The 14,078-nt window shown below is 44.9% G+C and overlaps 1 protein-coding gene across 1 annotated transcript in view; it reads right to left on the reverse strand.

Moving 5' to 3' along the window:
* Nucleotides 1–13,282, reverse strand: part of ITGA9 (integrin subunit alpha 9) — a 487,954-nt gene extending 474,672 nt beyond the window's left edge. The window contains exon 1 of the mRNA XM_040353279.1: nt 12,945–13,282. Within this exon, the coding sequence (XP_040209213.1) occupies nt 12,945–13,105 (161 nt within the window). The 5' untranslated portion in view covers nt 13,106–13,282. The remainder of the gene's footprint in view (nt 1–12,944) is intronic.
* Nucleotides 13,283–14,078: the final 796 nt, after the last annotated feature.

Here is a 14,078-nt window from a genome sequence, read left to right on the forward strand (position 1 = left end):
CATTTTAGTAAATGGGGCCAGCGGCTGCACCTACATCTCTGATTGCTGCTACTATTCACACCGGCTCTAATCGCCAGGGTGAATGTAGCATAAGGGAAAGGCAGCTGCTATAGGCAGTGTTGCTCATCTTACTTTAAAAAAGTAATTAATTACAGTTACAAATTACTTCTCCGAAAAAGTAATTGCGTTAGTGACTCATTGAAAAAGTAATTAGTTACTCAGCAAAGTAACTGACTTTTTTTTAATATTCTACAACATGCCTCACTGTACCATCTGTAACATGCCTCACTGTGCCATCTGTAACATGCCTCACTGTGCCATCTGTAACAAGCCTCACTGTGCCATCTGTAAACATGCCTCACTGTGCCATCTGTAACATGCCTCACTGTGCCATCTGTAAACATGCCTCACTGTGCCATCTGTAAACATGCCTCACTGTACCATCTGTAACATGCCTCACTGTGCCATCTGTAACATGCCTCACTGTGCCATCTGTAAACATGCCTCGACGATCTCCCTACCTTCTCCTGTTTGCAGAGATGTCAGACAGCCGGCCATCCATTATTCAAAAGCCGTGCCTCCTCTTCAGGCTGTTCCGTGATAGGCAGAACAGTAATTTTCCCAGCAGAGCCTCTGTTCAGTGTTCCGCCTATCACGGATGTCCTCTCGTCCAAGGCCGAGGATGAGAAGACATCCGTGATAGGCTGAATACTAAACAGAGGCTCTGCTGGGAAAATTAGTGTTCTGCCTATCACGGAACAGTCAGAGGAGGAGGCGCGCTTTTTTAATAATGGATGGCCGACGGCTGACACAGGTAGATGTAATTGCGGTAACGCCGCCCAAGAAATGGGGACGGCGTTACCGTGAGGGGAACAGTTAGGTAATGGCATTTATTTTAACGCCTTTACTGACAACACTGGCTATAGGTGAAGGCATAATGTCATCACATAATTTTTGCAGAACAGGATGCAAACGAGGTCTATTACACAACCAACAGACAAAAAAGTGGTGCCTGTTACTTATGTTGCTGAGAGTTTTGTGACCTCTTCAGTGGTCTCAGGCTGGATTCACACTATCTTTGCATGCGGCTCACAGTACGGGTCCGGTTCGTCCTTGTTCACTGTTTCAGGTCCGAAATTTTTGTCTGAATTCGGACCTGAAACGGACCAAAAGAAGCACAATTTGCACCGGAGCCGCAGTGGAGACACGTGAACCAGCTCCATAGAGAGACGGTCAAAAATCTCCTGCTATTGCGATTTGGATGTGAGGAACGCGCATCCAATTCGCAATAGTGCAAACCCAGCCTTAAAGTATCTTTTTCCTTTAGTTTACCGCTGGATTTACCCATCCATGTCTAGTGGTAGTCATATGAAGCAGGAAAAAATTAAGAAGTAAATGCAAATAGTGCTTATGTAGTCAGAGCCGGTTCACACAGGGGCGACCTGTCAGGCAACTCAGCCGCCTGACAAGTCGTGGTCCGCAGTAGTCAATGGAACCGTTCTAATAGGAGCGACGCAAGTCGCTCCAACTTAGAAAAATTTCCTGTACGACTTTGGGGGCGTCTCGGGGCGACTTGCATTGACTTCAATACAGAAGTCATTTTGCAAGTTGCCTCTCAAGTCGCCTTGAGATCGCCTTGCCGAGTCGCCCCCAAAGTCGTGCCGCCTGTGTGTGAACCGACTCTCAGTGGGGGTTATTTACGAAAGGCAAATCCACTTTGCACTACAAGTGCAAATTACAAGTGCAAAGTGCACTTGTAATTGCACTGAAAGTGCACATGGAAGTGCAGTCGCTGTAAATCTGAAGGGTAGATCTGAAACGAGGGGAAGCTCTGTTGATTTTATCATCCAATCATGTGCAAGCTCAAATGCTGTTTTTTATTGTCCTTGCATGTCCCCCTCGGATTTACAGCGACTGCACTTTCAGTGCAATTTCAAGTGCACTTTGCACTTGTAAGGCAAAGTGGATTTGCCTTTTGGAAATAACCCCCAAAGAGTCTCTTTCGATAAATACAGACATCGATGCTAACTGAACTTTGTTGGTGACCTGGCTTTACAAAAAATATAACTCTTACGATTTAAAATGGTGATTCTTATCACTTCCTCTATTTGTCAAAAGCGCAAAATCAGCATTCACACTTCTATCCAAATCTCCGCAGTGCCTTCAGTTTCCTGCCAAGCCTGCTTACTAAGAACTACAAAAAGGCAACCTTATCATTAAGAGAGGTAAGCAATGTGGGCCTGGGAGAGTTGAGCTAGTTTAGTTTACAAAGGCATACTTTTCACATTACGATAAGATTTGTCCACTTTGCTGTGCAATAAAGGTTTCCAAAGCAAGCAGCCGTAGTATGAGTAATTCTTCTGATGTAATGAAGAACAGATAGCATTTCATATAGAATTGCATTTATGATGCGATCAAGATTAAATAAAGAAAATACAACCCAAATTCGCAGTATGATTCTTGTATTTACATCATCTGTATCCAAAAGTGATATTTCAGTTTTGCATGGTTACTGGGGATGTGAACTAATATAAGCCTGCCTTCTACTATGTGTAAACCTTCAAATCTGTGAGTTTAAAGCGGGAGTTCACCCAAAAAAAAATTTTTTACCCTTATGCCGCGTACACACCATCACTTTATGTGATGAAAAAAAATGACGTTTTTAAAAACGTCACTTTAATTGACTGTGTGTGGGGGAAAACGTCGTTTTATGTCTTGTAAAAAGCGACCAAAAAAAATTGAAGCATGCTTCAATTTTATGTGTCGTTTTTCAAAAGTGCACTTTTTACTTCACAGAAATTGACCGTGTGTAGCAAAAAACGTCGTTTTCTAAGACGTTTTTTCATCCACGCATGCCCAGAAGCTACTTATGAAGCAAGCTTCAATGGTAAAACGTGGTGGAACGTAACCTCACTTTGCAAGATCATTGTGAGAAAAACGATGGTGTGTAGGCAACTTCGTCTTTGAAAATTTAAGTTTCAAAAACGTCATTTTTTACTTCACAGAAAGTGTCGTTTTTTTTCATCACATAAAGTGATGGTGTGTATGCGGCAATAGATTGAGGCTCATTTTGTCTAGGGGAATCGGCTAGTTGTTTTAAAATCGAAGCTGTACTTACCGTTGTAGAGAGCGATCTTCTCCACCGCTTCCGGGTATGGTCTTCGGGACTGAGCGTTCTTATTTGATTGACAATCTTCCGACAGGCTTCCGACGGTCGCATCCATCGCGTCACGAGTAGCCGAAAGAAGCTGAACGTCGGTGCGGCTCTATACGGCGCCTGCGCACCGACGTTCGGCTACTTTCGGAAAATCGTGACGCGATGGATGCGACCGTCGGAAGCCTGTCGGAAAACTGTCAATCAAAATAGGAACGCCCAGACCCGAAGCCCATACCCGGAAGCGGCGGAGAAGATCGCTCTCTAAAACGGTAAGTACAGCTTCGATTTTAAAACAACTAGCCGATTCCCCTAGACAAAATGAGCAGGAATCTAAGGTTAAAAAACGTTATTTCCGGGTGAACCTCCACTTTAACTACTTGCCGACCAGCCGCCGTCATTCTACGGCGGCAGGTCGGCTCTCCTGGGCGAGAGCCCGTAGCTATACGGCGGCTCTTTGAGCGGCCACTAGGGGCGCGTGCGCGCCCCCGCTCGCCGCCGGGCAACCGCGATTGCTCGTTACAGAGCGGGGACCGAGAGCTGTGTGTGTAAACACACAGCTCCCGGTCCTGTCAGGGGGGAAATGCTGATCTTCTGTTCATACAATGTATGAACAGAGGATCAGTGTTTCCCCTAGTGAGGCCACCCCCCCTACAGTAAGAACACACCCAGGGACATTCTTAACCCCTTCCCTGCCCCCTAGTGTTAACCCCTTCACTGCCAGTGGCATTTTTATAGTAATCCAATGCATTTTTATAGCACTGATCGCTATTAAAATGCCAATGGTCCCAAAAATGTGTCCGAAGTGTCCGCCATAATGTCGCAGTACCGAAAAAAAATCGCTGATCGCCGCCATTACTAGTAAAACAAATATATTAATTAATTACTAGTAAAAAAAATATATTAATAAAAATGCCATAAAAATACCCTCTATTTTGTAAACGCTATAACTTTTGCGCAAACCAATCAATATACGCTTATTGCACGTATCGTCCTTAACTGAGGAGAAAAAACTTTTTTTATATATTTTTGGGGGATATTTATTACAGCAAAAAGTAAAAAATATTCATTTTATTTTTTTCGAAAATTGTCGCTCTATTTTTGTTTATAGCGCAAAAAATAAAAACAGCAGAGGTGATCAAATACCACCAAAAGAAAGCTCTATTTGTGGGGGAAAAAAGGACGCCAATTTTGTTTGGGAGCCATGTCGCACGACCGCGCAATTGTCAGTTAAAGCGGCGCAGTCCCGAATCGCAAAAAGTGCTCTGGTCTTTGGGCAGCAATATGGTCCGGGGGTTAAGTGTTTAAGAACATTTTTATAAAAATGAATGGACAATCTTCTTCAGGGAACCACTGTTTGAGGTTGTGCAACCTCCAAGTGAACAAACTGAACACCAACACTCTGCTGTCACAGCCAATTTGCCTAACTTACTGGCTCGTCTATCACCAATCACTGGTGCTCCAATCGCTACTTTTTGAAGTTTTGCTACACTATGTTGTTCTAAGGTTCTTTGGTTGTTCTTAGGTTGCCACCTGCTGCAGTCGTGTGAACGGAATCACCTAGCCCCATCATAACTAGCAAATGCATTCACTTCACCACTAAATCTATTCTACTAATTGTATGCTATTCATTCAGTCAACTAAAGGTCACTTGTTTGAGACATACAAAAAGATTATCAGTAGTTAAATGTATGCAACAAATCCTACAAGTATTGGTAAGTGCTGGTTCACACAGGGGCAACCCGACTTACAGCGCGACTTTGCAAGGCGACTTACAGCGCCTTACAACGTGACTTAAAGTTGCCTCCAGGACAGGCGACTTTGGCTGTGGCCAATCACAGAATAATCAGCTCTGTGGGAGGGAGGGGTTTGCCTGAGTAAACTATTTACTTTTCCTGTTAAGTTGCTTCAGTTAAGACAGTGATCAGACTTTGGAGGCAACTTCCATTGAAATCAATGGGTACAAGTTGCCTAGAGGTCGCCTTGAAGTAGTACAGGAACCTTTTCTGAAGTCGGAGTCACTTCAGTAGTGTACATTAAGACGGCTCTCATTGACTAACATGGGATTACTGATGTCAAGCGACTTGAAGTCTGACAAGTCGGATCCCAAGTCGCTGGTGTATTTCTGGTGGCCACTAGGGATGAGCCGAACACCCCCCTGTTCGGTTCGCACCAGAGCCTTCGAACGGACCGAACGTTCGCGTGAACGTTTAGAACCCCATTGGGGTCTATGGGACTCGAACATTCGAATTCAAAAGTGCTCATTTTAAAGCCTAATATGCAAGTTATTGTCGTAAAACGTCTTTGAGAACCCGGGTCTTGCCCCAGGGAACATGTATCAATGGAAAAAAGTATTAAAAACGGTCGTTTTTTTCAGGACTCCTGAAAAAAATACAGTTTTTAAAACTTTTTTTCCATTGATACATGTTCCCTCGGGCAAGACCCGGGTTCTCAGACGTTTTCACAGGCATACTATAGACACCCAGCAGGTACAATATTTAAAGGATTTTTTTTTATTTATTTAACCACTACAGATCCGCGCTATCATCAAAAGACGTCTGCAGCGCGGACCTGAAGTGTCGGGAGGACATCTTTGGACGTCCTATTGTTTACATTACCCGCGCGCCGCGGGTAAACACTGTGCCGTCGCATCGCTGGGAAGCCGATGCGTGTACCTGGCGGTACACGCGATCGGCGGGAACACAGCAGGGACGTGGAGCTCTGTGTGTAAACACAGAGCTCCACGTGCTGTCAGAGGAGACCGATCTGTGTCGATTGTACATCGGTCACCTCCACCAGTCACCCCCTCCCCCCACACAGTTAGAACACACCTAGGGAATACATTTAACCCCTTCCTCACCCCCTAGTGTTAACCCCTTCCCTACCAGTCACATTTATACAGTAAATAGTGCATTTTTATAGCACTGATCGCTGTATAAATGTGAATGGTCCCAAAATTGTGTCAAAAGTGTCCGATATGTCCGCCGCTATATCGCAATATCACAGGTCTGACAAAGAAATCGCAGATCGCCGCCATTACTAGTAAAAAATAAAAAATAAATCATAAATCTATCCCCTATTTTGTAGAGGCTATAACTTTTGCGCAAACCAATCAATAAACGCTTATTGCGATTTTTTTTAACAAAAAGATGTAGAAGAATACGTATATTAATATTATAACAAAAAGTAAAACATATTGTGTTTTTTAAAAAAAAATCTGTCTTTTTCTGTTTATAGCGCAATAAATAAAAATCGCAGAGATGGTCAAATACCACCAAAAGAAAGCTCTATTTGTGGGGAAAAAATTATAAAAATATAATTTGGGTACGGTGCTGTATGACAGCGCAATTGTCATTCAAAATGCGTCAGCGCTGAAAGCTGAAAATTGGTCTGGGCACGAAGGGGGTTTAAGTGCCCAGTAATGAAGTGGTTAACCACTTGCTTACCGGGCACATATACCCCCCTCCTGCCCAGGTGAAATTTCAGCTTCCGGCACTGCGTCGCTTTAACTGACAATTGCGCTGTCGTGCGACATGGCTCCCAAACAAAATTGGCGTCCTTTTTTCCCCACAAATAGAGCTTTCTTTTGGTGGTATTTGATCGCCTGTGCAGTTTTTATTTTTTGCGCTATAAACAAAACAGAGCGACAATTTTGAAAAAAAATACAATATTTTTTACTTGTTGCTATAATAAATATCCCAGTTTTTTAAAAAAAAAACACATTTTTTTTCTCAGTTTAGGGCGATACGTATTCTTCTACATATTTTTGGTAAAAAAAAAAAAAAATCGCAATAAGCGACTGGTTTGCGCAAAAGTTATAGCGCCTACAATATAGGGGACAGAATTATTATTTTTTTATTTTATTTTTTTTACTAGAAATGGCGGTCGATCTGCGATTTTTATTGCGACTGCGACGTTATGGCGGACACATCGGACACTTTTGAAACATTTTTGGCGCCATTCACATTTATACTGCGATCAGTGCTATAAATATGCACTAATTACTGTATAAATGTGACTGGCAGGGAAGGGGTTAACACTAGGGGGTGAGGAAGGGGTTAAATGTGTATACTGCTTAGTGTTCTAACTGTGGGGGAGGGGGGGTGACTGGGGGGGTGACCGATCTATGTCCCTATGTACAAGGGACACAGATCGGTCTCCTCTCCAGAGACAGCACCGCTGTCTCTGTGTGAGCCGGCAATGAGAAATGATCTCATATGTTTACATATGAGATCATCTCTCATTGGCCGCACAGATCGCATCGCAAACAGCCACTCTGATTGGCCGTTCGCGGCGATCTGTGATTGGCTGTGTCCAAGTGACACGGCCAACACAGACTTTCCCCGCAGCGCGCTCTGGAGCGCGCGCGGGGAACGCCCAAAGGGGCGGCCGTCAATTGGATATTCAGATCCGCGCTGAAGCCGTCATTCGGCTATAGCGCGGGTCTGAAGTGGTTAAGCATCATTAAAATCACTACTTCTGAATCTTTAGGTGCAAACTACAGAGCACATGGCCATTACACACCAAGTAGCTTTAGGTGCAAACTACAGAGCACACGGCCAGTACACACCAAGTAGCTTTAGGTGCAAACTACAGAGCACACAGGCAATAAACCACGTAAGAATACTGCAGCTAGCACAAACACCTGCCTGCCAGTAAATTAGGAAGAACTGATCTAGCTAAATTATACAGTGTATAAATATATGTACAACACCTGGGATGTATATATATCCTCTACACACTGTAACATTAACTGACTAGCCTGTCTGCCTGCTCTATCTACCTGCAAAAAATGACACTCTCTCTGTCCTCTCTTAACCACCGCAACACACTACACAAGGCCGACCTGCAGGCGGCCTTTTATAGCGCGGGGTGTGTACTAAACCCCCTGAGCCATAATTGGCCAAAGCCACCCTGGCTTTGGCCAAATATGGCTCTTCGTTTTTTGCGTGCTGTGATTGGCCAAGCATGCGGGTCATAGTGCATGCTTGGTCAATCATCAGCCAGCGATGCCGCAGTGAATTATGGTCTGTGAAACGTAACTCGAATTTGGCGCGAACGACCCGTTTTGTTCGTATTTCGACGAATGATCGAACATACGATGTTCAAGTCGAACATGAGTTCGACTCGAATACGAAGCTCATCCCTAGTGGCCACCCATTGGAAGATTTTCTAATGAGCTCTCATATGAAAAATCTGGTAACTATTTTTGATAGAGAGACTTGTATTTCTGATTTTCATTCGCTTTTACCTTTCAATTTCAGTATAAAATGGAATTTCCCAAATTAAATTTACTTTCACTGTTGCCAAATTGTTCCTCATCCTGCTCCTTTGAACATTTTCTAGTCACTGTGGTCAAAAACTATCGCCTACATGACTCCAATAACTATTAGAAAACGGAACGAACGATTCAAAAGCAAAGATTTTCTATCAAAATTCACACATTTTCTAATTGATTCTTAAAAATTGTTTGAATCTTGAGTTAAAATGTTAAGTTGATCCCTTATTTCTTGGGATGTTATCTTTGGTCAATGAAAACCCACCACTGGTAGTTTTAAGCATCGGAAGGGGGTGGGGTTGGGGTGGTCAGTGTCACAAAATCTAAACAAGCCTGAGCCCTATCCTAAATCCAACCCTAAGGCTAGGTCAGCACGGGTCACTAGTTAGGTCACCTTGTTTGTACATGTGGTCAATGTACTTTGGAACAGCACACTTCGGTTGGCAATATTTAGGTTTGTGCTTTAAGAGCTTGCATTACCATGCATTGCATAAGGCATCAAAATTCATTTCACTGCACTGACTGCAGCACCTAAATGTCATCAAATTTCATTTTTTTTGCTTTCAAAGAAACACTGTTAAACGCAACTGCCTAAAAACGGCAATAAACGAGACTGTGTACAGGATCACATAGGATAACATTGAATGAGTTCAGAAGCAGTTGAAAAAAGCGTCCAACTGCCTCTGAACGTATGTTTAGCAACGTCCCGTTTACATGGGGACTTACCTGTAAGGCAAAAGCATAATGTGCTAGTATGCATCCGATACTAGCACATTATGTGAAACTTACCTCTAAAGGCGGTCTTCCTTCCGGGTTCGCGGCTCTAGCTCTGGCTCAGAAATACATTGACATCACTCCTGCGCATGTGCTCAGGAGCCGCTGGTCACTGCACAGGACTCTGAAGAAATGGCAGGGGCGGCCGTTCCTTCAGAATTCATGCATCAGTGATGTAACTGGCTGTTAGGACAGTAAATATCTCCTAAACGGTGCATGTTTAGGAGATATTTACACTACCTATAGGTAAGCCTTAAAAGAGAAGTATGGGTTTGGAGTCCCCCCCCCATCATACTTACCTAGGTGGATGCAGCATCAGTCCGATGCTGCATCTGTCCCCCGGCGCCTCCACACTGAGAACCGAGCGATCAAACATTACCGATGGCTCGGTTCTCACAGCTGCCCGAGCAGAGAGCTGTTGACTGTCAATCAGCACCTCTCAGCTCTGCTCCTCCTCGCTCATTGGAGCCCTGAGCTGTGGAGGGGGCAGGGAGCGGCTCGGTGAGAGGCTGAGACGGGTGTCAGTCCAGGCACCTGGGGGATCACGACTTCCATTGTCGGGATGACACAATGCTGTGTTTTGTGACGTCAGCAGAGAGCGGATTTCAGGCCACTCTCTCCTGAAAACGGGTCATAGGAGTGCAAAACGAATTGCACTCCTGTGACCCATAGAAGAAGCCCAGCAAAACGAGCTCAGGCTGGACTTCTCCTTTTAATATAGGCTTGCCAGTGTTCTTTTTGGAGTCCCCCCTATACATCAGGAGTTCTCATCAGAGTCCCTCTTTATATCAGGGTCCTTATCAGAGTACCTCTTAAATCTGGTGTCCCAATCAGAGTAACCCTAAAATAAGCGTCCCCATCAGAGTACCCCTTAAACCAGATTTTCTCAACAGAGTACCCCCTACATTAACTGTCCCTATTAGAGTGCCTCATGGATTAGTGGATGCACTCTCAGAGACCTGGGATGCACAACTAAAAGTTGGGGGGCACAGTCCACTCCAGCACCCCCCTAGATCCAGGACTTCTGAGGTTGAGCCATGTTTTTACCACCCATCGACTGCTATCTCCTATAGCTGCAGAGACAATGGACAGGATCTACACATGCTGAAGTTGCTATGCTTAGAAGGAATTTTACCCCCTGTTGCGTTTGGCAGGCACTATGCCCACGGAATGTGCCCCATTAAAGTGAGTGCTGGCTTCAAGGGGTTAAAGCAGGAGGTGAGGAGGCCATACAACACTTCCGAATATATGTCAAATGCTCTCTGAAGAGGGACCCGGATGCATATCACTTTTCGGAGAGCAAAGTACATGTCAATGAGCCCTTACAGTAACTTTTCCCTAAACCTTAACCTCACCTTCACCATGTGTAGTGAGAAAGCATGAAGGCTGCTATTGTTAACTGTCCTGAAAATACTAGATCCCTTATAATTGGGCACACACCTTAAAGCCCCCTTCACACCTTTGCATTTTAGGTGTGTGTATAGGGTGAAATTGCATAAAAAAAAAAATCCTTCAATGGTAACACATCTAAAAGGCACCTACAACACACCATATAACCATACACCATACAACGCTGCTGTGCCCCAAACCATGTGGCAAATTCAATTGTTTTAGGAATTGGCTTATTTTCAATATTATTATTATTATACAGGAGATATATATATATATATATATATATATATATATATATATATATATATATAGTGCCAGCAGTTTGTGCAGAACTTTAAAGAATAAAGGGAGAGTACAGTTACAATCCAAGACGGGATAGCAGTGCTCTGTTCGCAAGAGCTTACAATCTAAACAAGTAACTATTAAACAATGTCCAAGTGTTCTTTTAGTTCCCAGCCTGAAAAAATAAAAAAAGCTTGTGAACTTTGGCACCAAAAGAAGGTCAACTACAGTAGGTGACATCTGAGCCAGTGTTCAGCAAACCAAGAGGTGGGGGGGGTCCAGGCCACCCACTCCTCAGGTTATTTCTATTTCTTTTTGGTGAAAAAGGAAATTCAGCCACACTGTATCCAAACCTGATACATAAGTTTATAAACATTTAACAAATTGTCTTTGCATCGCATCGCAAAGACCTATTGACATGTTGCTAAAATTGACGGATTACAGGACTAAGACCCCCTTTCACACTGGGACTGCGGCCGCGTCAACGCTAAAGCGCCGCTTGTTTTAGTGCTGCTTAAGAGGTGCTTTTCGGTCGCTAGCGGGCCGCGTCTAACCCCAAAGAAAGGGTTAAAAATAGGGTTGTCCCGATACCGATACTAGTATCGGTATCGGGACCGATACTGAGCATTTGCGCGAGTACTTGTACTCGCGCAAATGCTCCCGATGCTTTGCCCGATACTTCTTTTTTTTTCAGAGCGGGCAAGCTTATCAACTAGGCGCAGGGGGGGGGGGGCTTGGCTTTCTCTTTGGGGACATGGCTGCATTTTTGGGGGACATGGCTACATTTGTGGGGGACATGGCTGCATTTTTGGGGGACGTGGCTGCATTTGTGGGGGACATGGCTGCATTTGTGGGGGACATGGCTGCCTTTGTGGGGGACATGGCTGCATTTGTGGGGGACATGGCTGCCTTTGTGGGGGACATGGCTGCCTTTGTGGGGGACATGGCTGCCTTTATGGGGGACATGGCTGCCTTTGTGGGGGACATGGCTGCATTTTTGGGGGACATGGCTGCATTTGTGGGGGACATGGCTGCATTTGTGGGGGACATGGCTGCCTTTGTGGGGGACATGGCTGCATTTGTGGGGGACATGGCTGCCTTTGTGGGGGACATGGCTGCCTTTGTGGGGGACATGGCTGCCTTTGTGGGGGACATGGCTGCATTTGTGGGGGACATGGCTGCCTTTGTGGGGGACATGGCTGCCTTTGTGGGGGACATGGCTGCCTTTGTGGGGGACATGGCTGCCTTTGTGGGGGACATGGCTGCATTTGTGGGGGACATGGCTGCATTTGTGGGGACATTTTAAAAAAAGTATCGGTATTCGGTATCGGCGAGCACATGAAAAAAACTATCGGTACTTGTACTCGGTCCTAAAAAAGTGGTATCGGGACAACCCTAGTTAAAAACTCCCATGTTGCGGCGCTTCCAGATCGCTTTTCAGGCACTTCGGAAGCGCTGCCTATTCATTGCAATGGGCAGGGGCAAAACCGCCCCAAAGGTGCCGCTTGCAGGACTTTTCTGAACGTCCCGCAAGCGCATCGCCCAGATGTGAATGCACTCATTGTAATGAATGGGAAGCAGTTTTCAGGCGCTATTTCTAGCGCTAAAACGCCTGAAAACAGCCTCGGTGTGAAAGGGGTCTAAGTGATGGCTGATGTGAATGTACAACATATACAGTATGTAGATTGTCGGTGCTATATAAGTACCTGTAGTAATAATAAAAAGTATTCTTCACACCCTACAATAATAACTGTTAAAAAAGTTTTACCATCAGCCATCATCCTAAAACTTGGGAGTCTGGGAGGAAAGGAAATCACAGAAGAAATGGTAAATGAAGTCCTTATTGTAGACAGGATCCAGGATCACAATGGATCCATTCATAGGCACCCATGCAGGATGGATGAGATCACTGGCATTATAGAAGCCTATGGTCTATATGGTACTAATATGAAGATATAGAATATCAGGGGTGCATAGTCCTGAAGGTCATGTGTACATAGCAGGACTGGAACTGTCAAACCAGATCCCCATCTAATCACAAGAGATACAAAGTAACAATCTTACCATCTCGTGTCATCATGGTGATGCTCCAGAACCGAATATCCAAAGAACGAGCCATTGGGACCCTTATAGACAATGGGGTGGTCCACATCAATGTTATAGCCCACCACCAAAGTTAGTAGAAGGACTCCATGCACTCCTATGATGAGTCTCCTTCCAGCCATCCCGACTCCTCCGAACCCAGATCAGATCCCAGCAGAGGAGAGGTGCCAGCTGTGCCAATTATCCAGAGGTGGCTCTGTCCCAAAGTGCAAGATCACAAAGGAGTGTGCAGGGGGGAGACTTGTGACTACGCTCTGGCCAAATAGTACAGAGGAGTCAAAGCCAATCCGTACAGCGTGCGAGGGAGTGGAAAGAGCAAGAACTCCGCTAACTAAGCCCCTAGTAGAAAGGCACAGGGAACCAGAGCACTGGTGACATCTAGTGTCCAGTTAAGATATTGCATGCTAAGGTTTTAAAGGAAATCTCTTTTTGGGATATGTGATGGAATGAGACATTTTATGTATTAGAGGTATTTATAGAGCACCAAGAATTTATAAAACACCTAATATACACTGATAAGCCATGAGTATATGACTATATACAGGTGTGGGAATCTAGTAAAAGTGAATAAAATAATTAAGGTTGTCCCAATACCACTTTTTTAAGACCGAGTACAAGTACTGATACTTTTTTCAAGTACTCGCCGATACCGATTACCAATACTTTTTTTAAATGTCATGTGACAGTTTCTCAAAGAACTATACAGATTAGGTGGCACTGATCTGCAGCACTGATAGGATTAGGTGGCACTGATATGCAGCACTGATAGATGGCTGACTGGCACTGGCAGATGGCACTGATGGCTAGTACTGGCAGATGGCACTGATGGCTGGCACTGGCAGATGGCACTGATGGCTGGCACTGGCAGATGGCACTGATGGCTGGCTGGCGCTGGCAGGTGGCACTGACGGCTGGCTGGCACTGATGGCTGGTGGGCACTGGCAGGTGGCACTGACAGCTGGTGTGCACTGGCAGGTGGCACTGATGGCTGGCTGGCACTGGCAGATGGCACTGATGGCTGGCGAGCACTGATAGGTGACATTTATAGACACCGATGGGCAGGCACTAAAATGCCATTAGGGAAGGCTGTCTGCA

Source organism: Rana temporaria, chromosome 5, assembly GCF_905171775.1.
Source record: "Rana temporaria chromosome 5, aRanTem1.1, whole genome shotgun sequence".
Taxonomy (NCBI): Eukaryota; Metazoa; Chordata; class Amphibia; order Anura; family Ranidae; genus Rana; species Rana temporaria.